The sequence below is a fragment of the Pseudoliparis swirei genome, chromosome 21, assembly GCF_029220125.1.
Source record: "Pseudoliparis swirei isolate HS2019 ecotype Mariana Trench chromosome 21, NWPU_hadal_v1, whole genome shotgun sequence".
Classification (NCBI taxonomy): domain Eukaryota; kingdom Metazoa; phylum Chordata; class Actinopteri; order Perciformes; family Liparidae; genus Pseudoliparis; species Pseudoliparis swirei.
Window position 1 is genome coordinate 10,987,565 of NC_079408.1, and position 20,049 is coordinate 11,007,613.

General features: G+C 44.5%; 1 protein-coding gene across 3 annotated transcripts in view; it reads right to left on the minus strand.

Annotated features, from left to right (window-relative positions):
• Positions 1-20,049, minus strand: part of LOC130211694 (glucosidase 2 subunit beta-like) — a 97,704-nt gene that overhangs the window by 27,673 nt on the left and 49,982 nt on the right. For 2 of the 3 annotated variants that reach the window (XR_008835145.1, XM_056442637.1), the window contains exon 11: positions 1,595-1,664. Coding sequence is in view for 2 of the 3 variants with exons in the window: in XM_056442637.1 (XP_056298612.1) it covers positions 1,595-1,664 (70 nt within the window). In the remaining variant the exon portion in view is untranslated. Of the gene's footprint in view, positions 1-1,594; positions 1,665-18,745; positions 19,146-20,049 lie in introns of those variants that run through there. The other variant, XM_056442639.1, reaches the window with a different exon arrangement.

Below are 20,049 nucleotides of genomic sequence, written 5' to 3' on the forward strand. Positions count from 1 at the left end.
AACATATGAGACCACGAGCACACTTATTATGGAAATGAGTTTTTACTGATGCAAAAACATGAAGCAATTACACTCAAACATCTGAAGTTACACGAGGTATAGTTTTTAGCATATAGGTTTAAAAATATGCCTAAAAAAAAGTTAGGTCATTGTTTAAGTACAAAATCTGAAGGACAACATAGCAAATAATGATTCTCCTTTCAATGAGAAAGAAACAATTATTATTGGATGTAGGTCATTTGTTCCAAGTCCCTGACAAGCTACTCTAATAACTTCTAGATGACCCCTAACTGTGCCCACAATGTAGCTTTGTCTTCCTTCCGAGCTTTAGTGACTGACTTATTGAATGCTGTGCTGATGAGGTGGCCCTTTGAAGCCCATTTCGATGCAGCGGCTCCAATTATCTGAGCGGGTGAGGGCTGCTTTTCTCCACTAATCGCAAACGTAGAAACTAAGCCCTATCTCTAACGGCGCACAGGCCCTTATTTCCATATTAATAACCCAGAATCGCTAATGGGGTTAACTAATGTTTGGAGCAGGTGATTGTTTTGCTTGAGGTTGATAAGGGAGGGTGGCATCGGGGGATGATTCAGGGTCAGAAAAGCAATGCAGGTTGCGTAACTGTGTGTGCATGCAATTCTCTGCAGGGCAGGGGTCATAACATTCATGCATAGAGTCCATTTTTGTGGAAATTACCCTTTTAGGAATAAAAGGAGTGGACTAATAAGGAAGACACTTTAATTTCATGCTAATTCCAAAAGGTATGAAATGCAGAAGCGCTGCATACTATTAAAGGGCATGGCCTGAACAGAACACGGGGGATCCTCTCCAACACACATTTAGAATGTGAGGAAAATGTCCGGGAGCAGTGTGTACAAAGAAATAGAGAAACTGAGGTCATGCCAACTTATTTTCCCTTTTTTCCTCTTCATGCAGGCGTTTGTTTAGGGGGGGAAAGATCTTGACCTTTCGGTAACAGCCATCTCTGTGGTTGGCTCTCCTCTCCGCCTACTGTAATGAACAGTGTGCAGGCCTAAGGGCCACAGTAGCTACTTATCAGCTATTGCTGGCTGGCTCAGAGCTCTGAGAAAACATCTGAAGGAGAAAAAGCATGTCACAGGCATTCTGACCCAATTTTGCTCCATGGAAATACACGAGCGTAGCTAATTTGTTATGACAGGTGTTCCTTTTTTTTTTTACAATAAAAAAAACATAATTACAGCGTTTACCACAATAATTTGTGCCATGTCTGTCTTTAAAATGCTACAAAGAAATGTGGACAATTCAGACCCAGGAAGACACTCCTCTTAAGTTTAACATAGGTTAAAATAGGCCTACCCAGCAGAGCACAGTAGGCAACCAATAGCATTTGTTTTTCTTCATTAAAATTAGCCTTAGGTATGACAGTATGAATTCATTAGTGCAGCTTTCCTGAGTGCTGAAGCACAACCGGATGGAGTCTATTTTAAGGCCCAGTTACAAACAGAAATGTGAGGAGTAAATGCATAGTCCACACAAAGTGTAACATGTTGATTTAGCCGCAAATATGTGGCAATGGGCGCTAATCTCTACTTCGTTTTTCTTTGCCGTTTACCTTATTTCCATGTTGACCGTCTCATAGGCTTCTTCTACTTTCTTCAGATCGGTAGCCTCCCACTCTGCAGCTAGACAAAACAAAAGGTCGCACAAATTAACACGGTGGAGTTGTTGCATCTCAACAGCTGCCAAACAGTGGGCACTAAGAATAGGCCGTGAGAGCTCGGACTGGGCGAGGAGCAGAGTTGCATATACACAGAAAAAAAATGCTATTTCCAGGTGTGGAAACTGCCGAAAGTCCCGCAGGCTTATTAGCCTCTTCACACCAGACAACTGTGTTTACCAAGAAAGAAATGAAAATAAGAGTGTGTGTGCAAACAGGAAAGGTTGCCACAGCGATGATATGTTTGCCTCTCTTTGTCACACAAGGTAAAATTAAACATAAGACCTGAAAGTTATTATGTGCAAGTCAATATGCACTAACCTCCTGTTTGCATATTTCTCTTGCTGAATTGACATTATTTACTTTCCTGTTAGCTCCATTTTGGTTTTAAACAACCCCTGAGGGAAATGTTGGTCTCTTTAGCAGCTAAATGCTCCACCGGCTTTACTCGTTGCTAACTTTGTCTCTGTCATTTAGCACTGGCCAGGTAAAGGAGTGTGTAGTTCCAGTTGTTCAGGGCTTTTTAACTGAGCCTCCTGACGCTGCTGGAAATGTGGTGGAAAAGAGGGTTTTTTAGACAATAAAACCAAAACAATGAGATGAATGACACGTAACACTCTGCTAAGCTGAGAGGAACTGCAGAGCCGATCATTCTCTGTGGGTTTGTAACTACAAGAAACTCCATTAACTCATATAAATGTTGCCATTCAATCAAATGGGATTAATAGAAATGTTATAGTGAAGCTTTAAGTCAAAACATGTGCTGCTTCCATCCTCTTCAATTTGAGGGTTTGCCCCCTTACTATTTTACATCATCATAAGCTACAACTCGGTTTCTTCAAATGACATCTGATGATGTCACGGTTTGTCTGTTATGGATCCCTCTTCAAGAGAGCAAACGGATTCCTATCCCAGGTGAAGGGTGTGGACCTCATGGTTTTCATTGGAGGATTACACCTGAACAAAGGATGGGATTTGCCATGCTGTCATTGGCTATTTGTATAGCACCAAGAAGGGAAGCTGTGTCCCTAACCCAACCCTGATTCCTTAAACTCCCGCAGAAAACCTCAGATATACACAAAAAAATGGTCTCTCTTGCATACTCATCTTCCATATCCTGCCCTATTTCTCTCCGTCTCTCTCTCTCTCTCACACACACCAATCGTGAGGCTCAGCGATGACAAAAAGAGATGCAGAATCCCAAGTGGGTGACATTGGACCCCTTGCCGGAACCTCGTCGTGTATGGAGAGAGTGGCGACGGTAAAGAGGGAGCAGAGGAAGGAGAGAACTGAGAAAGAAGCCGGGCGTACAGAAGCAGGGAGCACGGGGCGAGTGAAGCCTCTGGAAAGGCCCGTGCACCAGTCGGGCCGACATTACCCGGGGCCCATGTCTAGTATAGCAAGAAGAGCTCTCTCTTCTGGTCTGATGAGTGCCGAGATACGGTCACACGGTCAATGGGTGCCGTGCCGTGACAATCCCAGCCAGCATAAATTAACTGCTTAAACTCGTTTTTTTAATGGGCTCATGCTACGTCTTTTAAACCTAATCAACATAATGGTTCGCTTCAATAACCGCATCCTAAAAAATATTTATTGTGGTGCATAAAAATGAGTGACTTTCATTAAACTAAAAAGTACCTCTATAATGAAGAGGATATTCATATAGAAAATGTAGGAGATGATTCACGGTGAAGCTAAATTGACCAGTCCGCAAAATGTACTGTACAAGACGCCATCAAGAGGGCTTTTAAATCACAAGAGGCCGTGCACAGAAATAGAAGACGAGGAATGCGCCGTACGGTATGTATGCCATCTTCTGTCGGAAGTCTTCTGTGCAAACACACCTTGAGCCGGAGACCAGAGATGCTCTGTTTACATGCGAAACAAATCAATAAGCAAGGCCATTTTCTGCAACTCCAAGAAAAGAAGCCCGCGAGTCCGTGGAATGAGCGCGGGCGCGCGTGCGATGCCTAACGGAACGAGGGCGATGCGGCGAGGCCGCTCACGGAGAACCTTTAGCGAGATTGCGTCGACTATCTGGCGCATGTAGGAGTTTGCTTCGTGTTCTGTAAAACCGGCTCTTTAAAATAAATCCCGGCAGTGAGCTCAAGAGTCCATGTTGGATCCTATCCACTTTCCTTCAACACCTCTTTTAAATCTCCCCCCATACATCAGCCCCTTGTTTTACTTTTCATTTCGATGTGAACATTCTCATCTCCAATATTTCCAGCATGAGCTCCTCAGAGTCTCTCCGTCACCCCCACCTTCCTCTCTCTCTCTCTCTCTCTGGCTCCATTTTCTCCGTTCCCTCCGTTCTCTCCTCAATTGGCGAACACGTTCCGACTGCAGAGATGAGAGGGATAAATATAGGTTCAGGATTCCTGTAATTAAATGTTTATGGCAGGTGGTAAGTAACAACAAACAAGAGGCCTTCCAGATACTGTCACCAGGGCTGCCTATTGCATTAATAGCCACCTGCAAGCAGCACACACGACGGCCCAGAGGTGCTAATTACCCCATTTGTTTTTCAAAGAAGCTATTTAACAAATGCAATAAGAGAACATTCTGGCCTTACTTGCCGGAAGAAAAAGATAAATGTTTGCATTTTAATCGTAAATAGAACGTGTTTAAAAACAGAGAATGGTACAAAAACAACAACGTTCAATTGAAATACAGAGTTACTCTTCAGTTTCCTTATGTGCCTCCCTTTCTCCCACCACGTATGAAACTGCAGCAGTGGCTGCTGGGAGTTAGGAAGAGGTCAATCTAGCCCCCTGCATCATATTTGTGTTGGGAGTGTGATTATATTAGTGTTGAGTGAATAACAGAAGCTGGCAGAACTAGCATCATGTTGTTAACCATCAGTGCAATTCACAGCCTGACTCGGTTTGTGTTTCGGCTCCCACACTCTCCTGCAACATCATTTTATATCCACAGTAATTGAAGGACAAGCGCAGCACCACGGCGAAGATGCACTGAAATTAAGAATAGGTCCATTCACTCCACAATCACCATGTTATCAAATCACCAAAAAGCATTCCACACCTCAGCTTCACATGTTTAGATTTGCTACTTTTCTCTCTTTTATACCATTGTTAATTGAATATTCTTATCTGTGCTTTCTTGCCAAGAGTTAGAGAGGAGATGAATACCACCTGTCATCAACATGGAGCGACTAGCAGCAGCTGGTTAGTGAACTCTAGCTGATGAGTGCAAACTGGGAAACAGCTAGCCTGGTTGTGTCTGAAAGGAAGGAACCGCACAGCACATCTGGTGTTTTACATTTATTTAATCGTGAAATATCACGGTGTACAAACGGCACATTGTGGTTTTACAGGGTGTCACGCCGACCAATTCCTTGGCTGGGAGAGGAGACTTGCTGGATTCTTGTCGTCATCATTAAGTTGCCAGGGAACCAGCAGAGTCGCCGCTCTCGGCCAAGATATCGTCTGGCACATAACTCCCTGTAACACCCCCTCTACCTTTGAGCAGAGCCTCAGCTCCCAGTCTTTGTGCTAAGATCACCAACTGCTGACTGGGATATTCTCATTTAATTCTCATATCTCTCAAATGTCTAAATCTGATGTTTTAGACCCAATGTAATGCATGACTCACTGAATAAAGAGGTGTTCACGTGTGATTACAACGGCATACAATTCATGTCACAGCGGCACAAACGCATGGAAATGCAGCAGAGCCAATCGCTCGTATTACCATAGCGTAATTACTATTGAACATGTGAACAGAGAACGAGGGGCCCAATGAACAGAATGAACAGTCTGCGCTGAGCGACTTCACTCTGCAACAACTGGGTGCTGTTTATGAATATGCATGATGTAACAAACGCCTAGAAGCTGACCTACTTCTGTGTCTCCTCTGCTCATGACTTGGGCCCCTTCCGGGGTAACTGTCATCTTGCAACATACTGTAATAGCAGGAAGGATGTGACTCATGTACAAATCAACATTCTCCCCTTTGATGGTTTTGCAAGTGATGATAACCATCTGCTGAGGGAGCGCGCTCGGCGTGAGCTCGTGCAGCTGGAGGAACAGAAGACGCGCAAACGGCAGGTTATTAATTATGCCCACGTGAGTTTTGACGAGTTTATAATTTTTCACTTGCCTAAATGTTGACGTTCAGATGAAAAACATTGATTTGCACGAGTTCGGAGGGAACTTTGTTGTAAAAATAAACAAATGATTGAACGTGTACTCGATTAGTCACATGACACGAATGCCAGGAAATGGAGAACATGTGTGATGGACAAGTACGCGCATAGCAAAGAGAGCTCTCGACATAACTGGGGCTGCACACTGGAGAGGACTCGTCTGCACCGTCTCATAACATCTTTATCTGGGTTCATCTTGGGATGGAGCCAAACACTGTGAGCTTCAGGAGCTGGGAAAGAAAAAATCTATTTCAGACAACGTGAGACACAGAAATCTGGCAGCCGCTCAAATCAGACTTCCAACATTTGATAAGTGAAAAATTGACTAATTTGGTGTATCCCTCGAATGGTTGCAATCCAATATATTCCTCCTGTGGCTATCGAAAAAAAAACACACTCCGAGGGCGAGCGAAGGTGAGAGGCAGATCGTTTCAACCTCTTGCCAAAGAGAACAAATGTACGAAAGCGAAAGGAAACTCGTACATGTTCCAAGTCTGCTCCTCCCTCGACTTCCTTTGCTCCTTCTGTTGTACCAGCACTCAAGGTGAGAACAATTATGCTTTAAGGACGCGTCGCCCTCGGCCGGAGGTCAGGGGTCTCCACAAGCATCATATTAACGTCGAGTCCCTCGTGCTTAACATTTCACGTCTAATTTGGAAAGTGCTGATCGGAGCCTTTAAATACCATCGGCCCTCAGCCAAGGTCTGCAACCCGCTGAAGCACCGAACCCAGTGCTCTCGTACGCGCCGACGCTCTGGGGTCTCGCACCGCGTGCCAATTCATTTGTTGAGTGCCGAGATGCGTCATCTTGGAAAAGCTCCCTCGTCGCGGCGATGTGAACCGAGGGACACGTTGAAGCGTTTGCATGCGGGAGACGGAGGTGTAGGAATGAAATGTGTGTTGAGAGCCGTCATGCCAGCAGCAGAGGCCCGTTAATGGAAAGCAGAATATTAGAAGAATAGGAATGTTGAAGAAGAAAAGAGTTAATTATGATCAAAATGATTATACCACCTTCATTTTTGGTTTCCAGATATCTATAACTCTTATACTATCTTTTTATTCCTTGTAAGTTGACTATTCTTAGACAAGCCCTCGTATCTTTATATGCAACCTCACTAAAGTAGAACAAAGTGAACCCTACTTCACAAGAGCCATACCTGCAGAGCTATGTTGTTTTGAACGGTAGTGTAATAAGACATCAAGCTTAACCCCTGCTTACGGGCTTTCTTTGAAATAAATATAGATGGTTAGATATGAATAATGCAAGTTAGATCAGGATTTGAAGAAGTACGTAAACTGCAATTCAATCAAGAAAAAGCAGTGGTGTCCGAGTGCAGCATGCACTCCACACCTGCTCAGAGCAGACGGCGAAAAATGTGGTCAAAGCAAATTGCAGGGCGCCACGAGATCGCCCGTGACACGTCCCATGATGCAACGCGAAGTGAATCACCACACTGCGACTCACGTGTGCCTGCACAAAGACAAACCAGAGCTATGACACACTTTCTCCCCGATACACATTTAAACTGGCAGGAAATGAGATGGAGATGGGGAAAAAAGTTGCTCCTGAGCATCCGGAGAAAAAGCGGATCCAGAGTGCCGGTTAGCTGCTTATATTCTTACATTGGATCGGCTTGCAGTTGGCGGTTAGCGGGCAGCTCAGACCGCACCGGGGCTCAAAGCAGCAGCGTTAGCACTGCAGATGGCGTGCGCCCCGCTGGAAACCGATGAGGAAACAGTCAGCTGTAGCTCAGCAAGGACCGACGAGCTGAAATAGGACCAGTGATGATAGCACCACGGACAGCACCGGACAGTTTTTCTCCCCGTCTGTCAGCACCACGGAGAGGGCTTGCTGAGCAGGCGTCGAGGAAAATTGACCGCACAGAAAAAGGCGGGGCCAGGAAGTCACTGAGCCGCAACGACCCCCAACACAACGAAGCCAGAGGAGAGATGCAGATTTAAGATTTTTACCTTCGCATTGAAAATGCGGAAGGTTATGTTTTGATCGCCGCATATTTATTTGTATGCGTGTTATTCGCCTAACTCAAAAAGTATTAAACCGAATCGCATGAAATTTGGTGGGATGATTGGTTATTATCCGGGGACCATTTGATTAGATTTTGGGATCGATCGGGTCAAAGGTCAAGGTCATGAAAAGGTCAAAATCTTCTTGAATCGCATGCAATTTGGTGGGATGTTTGGTTATTATCCGGGGACCATTTGATTAGATTTTGGGATCAATCGGGTCAAAATCTTCTTTTTACCATAGCACGGTCAATTTTTATCCAATTGGCATGCAACTAATGCCAAAATGTTCATAATGCAATGCCCAATCTTGTGATATGTGAAGGTATGCGCTCTACCGAGTGCCCATTCTAGTTTTGTCTGTTTTGACACTAAATCTTGCCTGAACACGAGTGTGTGTGTGTGTGTGTGTGTGTGTGGTAAGTAGAGTTGCTTGTTTAGCACAGCAGTCCAGTTCTCACTGAGAGTCAAAGTCAAACAGAAGAACTCCATCCTGTCCGTTTTAGTACATGAAATGATTTCATTAGACACCTCTTCACGCTGAGCAATGCTATAATAATGCCTCTCCATAAGGGGGCTTTTCAGGACTTGTGAGACAGATTAGAGACACACACACACACACACACACACACACACCACAAAGGCTGTGAGCATGAAATAGTTAGAACATCAGAGAGTAAGGGGGAAGTGTGTGTGTGTGTGTGTGTTAGTGTCAGCAGTTGTTGGATTAAACTGACCGTCATTGACTTGGTAATTTAGGCACAGCTCCGACCAGCTTCAGCGCCCCCGGAGGAGGAGGTCGGTGGTGACGAGCCCGGTGACCTGTGGTCTTCCCGAGAGCAGCAGCTCTTTGTGAATATGCTTTTCGTGTGTGTGTGAAGTCCGGACACACATCTCCACACCGCATCAGTCCAATCAGGGGAAAAGAGGGAGAAAGAACGCCGCGTGTGAGTCAAGTCGTCACGCTACAGCTGGCGATACACTTCGGGATAGCTCTCTCTCTCGGCCCTGGAGCACAGCTCCTTATAGCTTATTCTCGGTCGAGGGACAGTGACACACACACGATGATGGCACTGAACCTTTTGAGCATCAGACTGATGTCTCCATACAGATGCACATGCTGCTGTACATTCTATTACAGATCAAGTATCCATCAGCCTTCAGGACTTCGGGGTATACGTTACAGATTTATGGTCCTTTCTTTGGCCATATCAAATTGAAGGTTGGTAAAAAGCATGTCGATTTTAATTATTACTGTGCATTTATTCAATAGTATTCTTACTGTAGCTGTGCCAGCAAAGTCCTTCAACTTAACAAGCGCTTCCACTATCTTTATTCCTCAAAGGAGCCTTTTAATTTGTTTCACACCACATTTCAAAACAGACCCATCTGCCTCATTTACTTTTATAACCATGCCCAATCCCTACTGGGACAAGAGCGTTACCTCCCTCTCTCCTGGCAGGGTCACAATAATGATCAAATGCTGCCTGTATGTGCTCGCATCTGTGTGTGTGTGTGTGTGTGTGTCAGGGACAAGTGTGGACAAAACAAACGGTGAAGCCAACACCAAAGCCTCTTGTGTCAAGTGAATTACTTATTCTTTTTTGGCGCTCCAGATGCCGTCACTGACTGAACACACAGCTTAAGTTTGCTAAGGGCACTGCTTTGTGAAGGCGCGCCGGCCCTTTAAATAATACGAGAGCTAAAAGACAAGGGCTGGGGCTCTGGCTACCAACACTGATACATCAGCCGTAGCCTGATGGCAATTATTTAGACGTCCACTTGCTAATTATAATAGAGGATGACAGGTGCCCAAAACAATTTGAGAGCAGACTGCCTGTGAGGTTCTGCGTGTGGTTCTCTCGGCTTATAGTTGGAGATAAAGATAGCCGAGCCCGTGCCTCGTCAGACAAACATTTCTTTTACTTCTTAGCTGGGCTCGGCTGCACTTTGTTTCCGATGAGCATGTTGTTCCTGAGATCCTGCGTGTTTGTCGTTTCACCAGTTACCTGTAATGTTAGTAATAAACCTGTGGGGTAGGAAGTGGGTCGAAAAGGCGGGACAAAAATGTCTCATCAGGATTTTAATTGTAAAAATCCGATGTAATCACCTTTCTGGGGTCCTTCTAAAGTGATGAGTCTCCAAATGTGTCTGGGGAGTATATTTAATAACTATATTAAGACTATTAAAGACATTTTGCTTTCCATTTTTATCCTTGCAATTTTTTCTTTTGACAGGGCTGTATTAGTTGGAAAGCGTGTATTAGTCAGAATGCATCATGGTACTACGGCAGAGCACAAGGGGTTATATGCTACTGACTCACAATCTGCACATGTAGAAAGGAGGACAAAATAGTAAAAAAGTAAGACAAAACAAATACATTAATTCATGTTGTGTAAAAAGTCCTTGAGAATTCCTGCAGCCGTTTCCTGCCTCCTTTCCTCTTCTTTTAAGGATGGGTGCCAAACAAATCCATCTGCTCTCCGCTCGCACCCCAAACGCCTTGCGATTGCCACACCAAGCACCATTTATCGTGCATAAAAGAAACACGCACGCACACAAACAGAACTATCAGCTCCAGAAGCTGAGAGGGGACGGTGAGTCCTCCCGTGGGATGGAGGAAAAGCGAGGGAGGAGCCAGGAGGTGGGAGAGGGTACATCCAATCACTGAAATCAAGGCTGTTGATTGGTGAATAATGAATATAAATGGTATGCTCCTTGCTGGCATCGCTGTGTGTGGCTGCAGTGAGTGGGAGAGCGAGCTGATGCACAGCTGTTGGCGGACTGGGGGGATTGTGGGGGGTGTTTAAACACACTTAAGATAGGACTGCTTTACTGCCTGTCTGTCATTTCCTTCCCCGCTTCTCTCCTTCATTGCTTTACTTTGTGTGTGTGTGTGTGTGTGTGTCTCTGTGCGATTATACGTGTGCTTCTCCGTGTCTGCGAATGAGGCCTATTGACATCCTCTACTGTGACCCTCCGACTCCTGACAACTCCAATCAGTAGGATGAGGAGGAGGCGAAGGGGGATGGGGAGGGTGTGAGTCCACAGCCAACAGTTATGATGAGTGCTTGTGTCTATGAGAGGAAACGTGTGTGTGTGTGTGTGTGTGTGTGTGTGTGTGTGTGTGTGTGTGTGTGTGTGTGTGTGTGTGAGCATGGCACGCACATCGTTGCAATCCACAAACAACGGCTCACGAGGAAGGCTTTTCACATAAATTGATATGTATTTACGCAGCGTAATGTAAAAGTAAAATGTTTACTTTTATTTTACTTGTATACTTCTATATCTTTCATCCCTGTTTCTTATATTTTGTGTTTTGTTTTTATTCTTGTGTGTTGCTGCTACTGTCACGACAAATTTCCCCTTGGGGATTAATAAAGTATATATCTATCTATCTATCTAAACAAAGGCAAGTTCTTAGTGGCACCTCTAATTTTAAAGGTGTTATACAGTCTCTGCATTATCATGTCATTTTCAAATGGAAAAAAAACAGAAGCAATAGGAGGAATATTTGATTATAAAAGTAAAATATATGAAGAAAAAGACTAATTAACGTATTGTTCAGTGCCTCCACCTGAAACGGAAGAAAATGACACGGAGGTTGTATTTTCACTGGCTCCGAGTGCAATATCACACAACATCTCATCTCCTATTAAGATAGCAATTATCTATTAGCACCATTTCCTGCACAAGGGTTTGTGAGAATCACATGCCAAATAGTGTGACCTGCCATTCTCTATCAACAAGGTCCAGATTTAGATTCCACATTAGTCCCTCCATGATGCCAGGCGCCTGTGTGTATGAGAGAAGGGAAAGTCGTTGCACTTTGCTTAACACAAATACAATCCCAGATGGTTTTCTTCTCCGCTCAAGAGGAGAGCAAACCCGACACCAATCACGCACACGCATGTGTGACTTTTAACACACGCCCCAAAAGGAAGGGAGAAAAAGAAATAAAGTGCCCACTGTGGTCCTCCTTCATAGAAATGTGCAATCCTACTGGCTTTTAAACCACATATGTAGCGTTGTTGCTGGTAGCAGATTTAATAATGAATGAATATCACAATATACAACGATTATAAATAATTCAATTATGACTTATAAACCCATACATTAGTATGTAAGAATGATGGCACTAAGCCGACATTATAAGCCAACATTAGTTTAACGAAGAGAATTTAACAGAAGTTTCCATTTTAGACGCCAACCAAAACTTAAAATTTTTATATTAACCCCTTAAATCTTAATCTCAGGGTTTCTACAATTCAATTGAATAAATGGAAAAGATTACATTGAAATACAATCAGTCACACATTATTTAATTATTACCTTCGCATTGAAAATGCGGAAGGTAATGTTTTGATCGCCGTGTATTTATTTATTTATTTGTATGCGTGTTATTCGCGTAACAAAAAAAGTTGTAAACCGAATCGCATGAAATTTGGTGGGATGATTGGTTATTATCCGTGGACCATTTGATTAGACTTTGGGATCGATCGGGTCAAAGGTCAAGGTCATGAAAAGGTCAACATCTTCTTTTTACCATAGCACGGTCAATTTATATCCAATTGGCATGCAACTAATGCCAACATGTTCATAATTCAATGCCCAATCTTGTGATATGCAAAGGTATGCGCTCTACCGAGTGCCCGTTCTAGTTATGCATGTTGTGATGCTCAAAAGCTCAGTTTGAGAAGCACTGTTAGATATTAGTTTAAAATTTAGATCACTATGTCTAAGATATTGATAAATAAGTATAATAATATTTTGTATCATTTATTTGGCCTAGAAACATCAAACTCATTTATATCTGGGATTGGTGTTGTTCCACCTGACGGCTCTGATGGGCAGATTGGAGGTTGAGCTGCTGTTCCTGTGGAAATCTGCATCCGGTTGAATGACAATAGTTTGTGGATCGCACTCTCCATCTTCTTCGTTGAGGTTCGGCTGGAACCGTTTGCCTCGTCTTCATCTCTCAGCAGGATGCTGAGTCATTGTATCACCCCCCTTTTGTAGCAGCAGGGGTCATTATTGCTCTCAATGGTTGCTGGAGTAAATCTTCAGCCTGTGGTGCGTCACAGGGCGGCGCCGCATGGCACATGAGATGGCACGGGTTTGCCAAAGTGGACGGGTCAGAAGCACACGGCCAGAGACGAGGCCGAACCGGCAGAGCGGGATTTAAAGTTATCGTTTGTCTTTTAGATACGTCTCGTTTGTCAGGTGGACCGGATGTCCTCTGTTGCTGTGCTCAGCGGGCCTTGGCGCCTGCAGACGGACAGAACTACGCTTCTACTTCGGCCTGACGTGACAACAGCGACCCGCAGCTACGCTCACACCTTCAATTATCCGGTGGATTTGCATTGAAATAGGTCTGAACCGAATGTAAATCAGAGCCATGTGCAAGCATGAACTCCACAGAATGAAGCACATGATGTGCTGAATGGCATTCACACAAACACACGTGTTTTTCAATTTAAACAATTTAAAAAAAGGGAAATGGGAAAAATGGACAGGGCTTCATGTTGTCGTATTTCTTTCCCGGCGAAGAGAAAAGAAAACACGTTTGCTGGGAACACAAAAGCCTGGCACCCATACCGAGTAAAGATCGAGAGGGCGAAACAAGAGCGAATTGATTTATGCCTAATCTCGGCACTCCGTTTCATAAGGCTGGAACTGCACTTTCATTTCAGAGAGTACTTTGTTACCCAGAGAGCCCTGTAAACACCTCTGCGTCAGACGATGATATAGTAGAGGTACGGGCCGCACCCGGTCTTTCTATAGGGGTGAAATGAGAAATTGAATATCGGTTTCAGTCACATGACACATCAGCCACTAATAGGCTTTCCATTGTTTACAACCGAACAGGAATTTTCCCCTTTTCATTTGCCAGCCCTCTCAGGTGCTCCTTCACGGGCGCGTAAAAAGCGTCACATTATAAATGCCCTGGTCTATTATTACCTTCGCTGTAATGACATCCCACACAGCCGGTGCCAAAGAGCTTCACTTGGGAACGGGTCCAAGGCACGATATGTTGCCCCTTGCTAACGGCGTTGTCGTGATTGAAATCTGAAAACGGAGGACTGTACGCAGTGGCGCTGCGTCCATAGAGGGCGCTAGGGCGCCGCCCCTCTTAAAATGTTGAGATGGAGAAAAAAAAAGAAGAAGACAAAAATATTATATATCCTGTCAAAAAACATTATATACCAAATCATTTATATAGTAAATATACCGTGTTGACGCGCTAAATGTGTGTGGGAGACCGTAAGCCCCTGTCAACAACCACTTAAGTTAAATGAGACATAAATAATATATCGCCACTCATCATCACGGAGAGAAGCCCCGCCCCATTTTCGGGGCGCCGGCCCAACGTGTGTGTGCGGCAGCGAGTAAACATTTCACGGTCGTTTAGGCAAGGACGGCTTCTCATTGGCGGATGAAACGTGAATCTTGGGGCGCAAAAATGTGCGCCCTGGCCAATGACATCGTTTCTTATTTCACGTGACTGGACTATTCGGCCAATCAGAGACCGGTATCGTTCCCTCAGCCAGAGAGCTCCACGGAGCTACGCGAGCAGGTTGCTAACGGAGCTGTCAGCTGGAGCTCAGTGAGTAATGCGCTGTTTAGTTTCCCCTGTCTGTTATTCCAAAATCCTGGGACTGAAACTCTCTGGACTACAACGGGGTGAGGGATCTAAAGAGCTGCAGACAAGTGTAAAGCATGAATCGTGCCGCAGTTATCTAGCTAAGAGCATGAAGCTAACTAGCTAACAGCATGAAGCTAACCCTGTTTGCAGAGCAGAGCAGCAGAAGGAGACCGAACTGGCATCGAAAACACAACGAAGAAGTTCTGAAAAACAGACACATTCCCTCAAGAATAATGGAAACAGGCTGGTTACAGACATGATTGACTTTAACCAGAGAGTTATGGAGAAGTTTGCCAACTTTAAAGAGAGGAGGCTACTTGTCTTTACAGTAGTGGGGCTACTCTGTCACCCAATGTAACATGTGATCTCTTTCTGACTCTATTCTGCTCTGAACCTCTTTCATGTGAGGGTGAAACGCTTTTATTTTGCAAACCTCTGAAACCCAACCCAATGTTCCTTAAAGCTGCTCTGAACCTCTCATGCCCAAAGTTACAGTGTGTTGATAGTTGTTCTTGGACAGTGTTGAGCACGCTGTGTTCTTGAAATAAAGCTTTGTTTTTTACAATATTCTACTCAAAACCTCTTTTCTTTTCATTATTGAGTGCTATTTAAACCGCGTCGCCCAACTGCGCCCCCCCAAATGTCACCAGCCGCCACTGACTGTACGTCGTTTTCCTTTGCTCCGTGCGTCGCTCACCGGCGTGCTCTGCCGTCTTCTAGCCGTTGACGCTTCAGCTTTCGAGAGCCTCTTACGAAACGTGGATCGAGTACACAATTCTCTTGAAGAAAGTCACTTTGTTGTTGTAGTGTCGTCGGCCTCGAACAGTATGCCACCAGCAAGGCGATGTGTTAAATCGTGGTGGTTGTCAAGAAAAAGCAACGGCAGCACAAGCCGAAACCAAAATAGTCGTTATTATATAAAAGTGAAAGGCCACTACACTGTGTCACAATACTGGTTATTCCCCTATCCCTGCAAAAAGCACCCTGTGCATCCTCCACTAATTTCTCATTCAGATGTATACCAGCGCATGTTTTGAAGTATAACATCGGGGAGCTCCAGTATCCCCGTGGTGCGAGTGTAAGCAGCCATTGTAAAATGGGAAGCAATCAAGTCTCAACTGTGTGCATGGGAGAATATTTAGCATCTCAATAAACGCCAGTCTGAAAAACAACAGCAACTATGATTGACTCGTCTAATCCAATTACATTAAGAAACCAGTTGTTCATTTAAGATGTACATTAAGCTCCAATTTGAGGAATATTTTCTAATTAGCAGACGGCAACAAACAGACTAATTGTTGTGTCTGGTGATTTGTGCTGCATAACGGGATTCACGCACCGTCGATCCGGCTCCGGTCCTGGATGGAGGGATGCACTGCTGCCGTCACTCGCTCCAACCCCGACGTGAAGAATGGAACGTCAGTGTGCATATCAGTACATTGAGCGTGCTAACATTTGTTTATCCATAGTTGTATTTAACAGCCCTAACATATAGTCACATTGATTTCCTTCACAGCCTTGCATTTGTTTGAACATACAACGGTGATGACTCTGTAATCCCATTTTAATTAGAAAGATGTAGCGGGCACGCTAAGGTCATGCGCTCTATTCCCCGCAGCGATGCCACACTGGCAAGGAATCAATCACCAAGGCACCGGTTGCCAGGGCAACGAACGGCGGGCTTCTGCACTACTGTCTAAGTGGTAAATGATTGCTGGTGTAACTCATTGGCGGATGTGAGGAGTTTTTTTATTTTTGTATCTCTCCGTCTCTATCGCTCTCCTTCCCTTTCTCTCCTCTTGTCGCGTATCCGTAGAGTTAATTAAAAGCAGCACACGTGAAATAAATCTAAATCCGAGTAGAAATGAAACATATATAGAACAAATTGAATTTCGACATCAAGGGGTTTGAGGTTGGGGGCCGGGGGGGTACCGCGAAGGCAATAGTAGTAATGAATGAATATGCAGTGTGAAAGAGGTGTGAAATGGAGAAAAACATAGACATGCCTGAAGAGGCTGGTGGAGAAAGAGAGGGAGGGGCCTCAGGAAACAGATGTTTACACATTTCAGATTTAAACTGAAAACCTCCTTTTCCAAGGCAGATACTGCTTAAACCACAGTTAATCGTAAGTGTAACATATCTTGTCTCCCCTACACGGCTCGTGCACTTTCTTCCAACACTGGAGCCGTCGTCGCTGGACAGCCATCAGATACCTTTATGCACCAAATGTGACAATTAATCTATAATTGCAAAGAGCATAATTTGATGAAATGTGAAACTGTATTTGTTAAAATAAATTCTAAATCCCGAGCCGAGGAACCCCGAAAAGGGCAGGACATTTAAAAGATGTGCACGTCTCTAGAGTCGTATGGTAATATATTTAAACTGCATCTCCCATGAATTAAATCCACTTCAGAAAGGGAATAAATAACACTGCTGGCTTCATCCATCTCAGAAAGTGACAGCTTTTTGTCATTCAGACAAAAGCCTATAGGCGACTTTTACATTAATGTTCCTTATGGCTTCACTCAGACATGACAGCACATTTACTAAATCTGAGTGAGTGACTGAGATAAAAGAACACGGCACACAGAAATGTAAATTCAAGGCTGCAAAACAAAAAAGTCGGTACGAAGATTCACAAATATGAGTTTTTTCCTAAAGTGCGGCTTGACTGCAGCAAACAGAAAGGTGAGACGAGCACAGACGGAATCAACGCCGACCGAACCGTTGAGCAAGCCCAGGGGATCCTTTACAGCCTCTTATCTGATGGCTCGCACAGAAACCACACACACACACACACACACACACACACACACACACACACACACACACACACACACACACACACACACACACACACACACACACACACACACACACACACACACACACACACACACACACACACACACACACACACACACCTCCTGTGAAGATGCATCTCTGCCACATTGTGTAGAAGCCCGTGGAACAGATTTTGCAATTCAAATGAATAAAAAGGCAAAGACAGCCACTGCTGCACAACTGCTTGTTTTCTTACGACCCAGAGTATCAACAAGCCCACAGTACAGCTCTCTCCGTCTCGTATAAACAAGCTAATGCAACCACTGCAACTTTTGAGACAACATTTTTAGGAATGTCATTTCTTTCCGCTAGTGAGATAAGTAATACGTGTTGTTTCCATTTAAAAAGTAGATTTTTGGTGTGCTATCTTTTTATATTTTATCATTTAAAAAGGGGCAACATCTGAGGTTGGGAGCGTTTTGATGATCAAGTCTCTCAACATGAGCGCTAATACAGAGAAAGTGCTGACGAAGCAAACAGAGAGAGAAGGGCGGCGACTTCAATCTCTGCTCAGGTCGACATTAGCTTCTTTGAAATTGTGATCTTAACAAGCTTAAAGCTGGACCGCCGAGCTTAGACGGCTGCAGTGCAGAGTTATTGCTGCACATGTCAACACAGACATTAACAGTCAAAACTGGGACATCCTAAATTCAAACCCTCCAAAAGAATATCGAGTATTCCACCTCGTCTGTATTCTGTCCTGTGAAAATAGCAGCATTTTTGCAGCATCTGAGATGTGACTCCAACGTCTCTTTGTAAAATAAAACACACAAAACATCGGCCCAAAAATTAAGTGGTGTGTCAACTCAGGTTGGCCATCTGGCAGCGGGCGCCGCCCATCTATCCACTGGGATCCTTCCTTCCTCCTCTTCCGCCTCCCACCACTGTCTCTCCAATTAAAAGTTACACATCAGCCTCAAGTCTGCGCCCGACTTCAAGATGGTTGGAATGACAGAGACAGCTTTTCTTCTTTTGCATCGTCAGGGGAGAAATCAGTTTACCTGCGGGTCTATTTTCCAAAAGTGCCGTGCTGTTGACGGACGGTTTGGAATTGAGTTATGGTGCTTAGTTAAAGCCCCAAACCTCTGCTCTGTGCCGAGACACGGCAGTCTAAAAATGAGCTATGATCCACATTGTGTTCCTCGTTAAGTTGAGATTGTTACAGCTTCACATGTTTCACACGGCACTTCTGAAGAGACACAGTGATGAAAATGGCAACTATTGCTGCAATTTGACAAGACTTCTTTAATTTAAAGTAAAGAACTGAGCATTAAAGGAACTGCTGGCTAACATATCAAATATGTGTCCAAAATGGGATTTTAAAGAGACACAGAGTCCTTTCAAACGCAGAAAATCCATCCACTATTAATGCAAGTTTATTCTAAACAAGCTCTGGAGGCGCTGACATACATGATGTCGTCAGTGACCAAAGACCACAGGAAAGGAAGGCATGTCAGCCTTTGTTTTTACCATCGCAGCATCTCGCGGATGTTAGTGCACGTGCTAAAATGCAGTTGACAGGTAAATCCCACGGCGGAGCATTTCTGCTGCTCTCACGCTTCCTCGTGAAAGTCTTTCTGCGTACGAACGACCGCCGTGTCTCTCGAGACCCGGAGACTGCCGCTCTTGCAACATGTAGAAACCAACATAAACAACTGGGAACACTTCTCCACGTGAGCGTAGGTTGGGCAACGGCAGCACAAAGGAGAGAGCGGCGTCTCCGTACGGTCGGCATCCCCTCAACTTATCCACAGCCAAGCCTGTCGGGAAAAAAAGCATCAGCTCCAAATGTCGCCTGCAATTAACACCAATCCAGTGTGGGAGACAACTTATGTTATTTATGTATCATTACAAGGCTGGCAACCTCCTTCCTCAATCATGTGCTATGCTTAAATTCTTTAATTCTTCTGTTAAGTCTGAGTTTTTGTTCCAATAAAATCTGACAGGCACATCTAATGATAAGCCGGTCTGCCAATAGCCCAGTTCTTCAAAGCAGAATGCGACTTGAGCGGAATTCCAGTTTCTTGAACTGCGTTTCAGTCGACTACTGCCAGGGTAGATTGTAACAGGACTGGAAAGCCTTGGAATGTCAGGCTGAATTTCACCGCGGTAGAAACTCGTACACTTTGACACAGATTGCGACCGAGACTTTATTAGCCCCGTCTCACACAATGTGAAATGCAATAAAACTGAGGGATTGTTGCTATTGCACCGTCTGTAGGTGCCTTAATGCTATCAGGTTGCTGCTGTGCTGTTGCTAACTGAGTTCAAGACATCCAAGAGAAAGAAAGAAAAAAGACACCTATCCAAAAAAGCAGCGGGAAATCTTCAAGGGTCCAAACACAGTTCGGTCAATTAGCAATTGAAAAACGTCGATCTTCTGACCATTGCTGCCGTTCTACAGTCAAATCAATACAAGCCACCTGGCATTCACCACGGTCGCCCCTCAATGATCTGTGGCAGAAGATGTGTCTGTCGGTGTCTCTTCCCTCAAGCTCATTACCTGCTGAGAATGGGCTGAAGGTGAACTGCGTGGGTGAGCTTCAAGCATGCCCTTAATAAGTGCTAAAGCAGCGTGGTGGGCATGGGAGGGGGGAATGCTCTGATAACCGAGGGCATAATAGTCACTTACAGCATGTTTACCCTGTTATATATAGTCAGGAA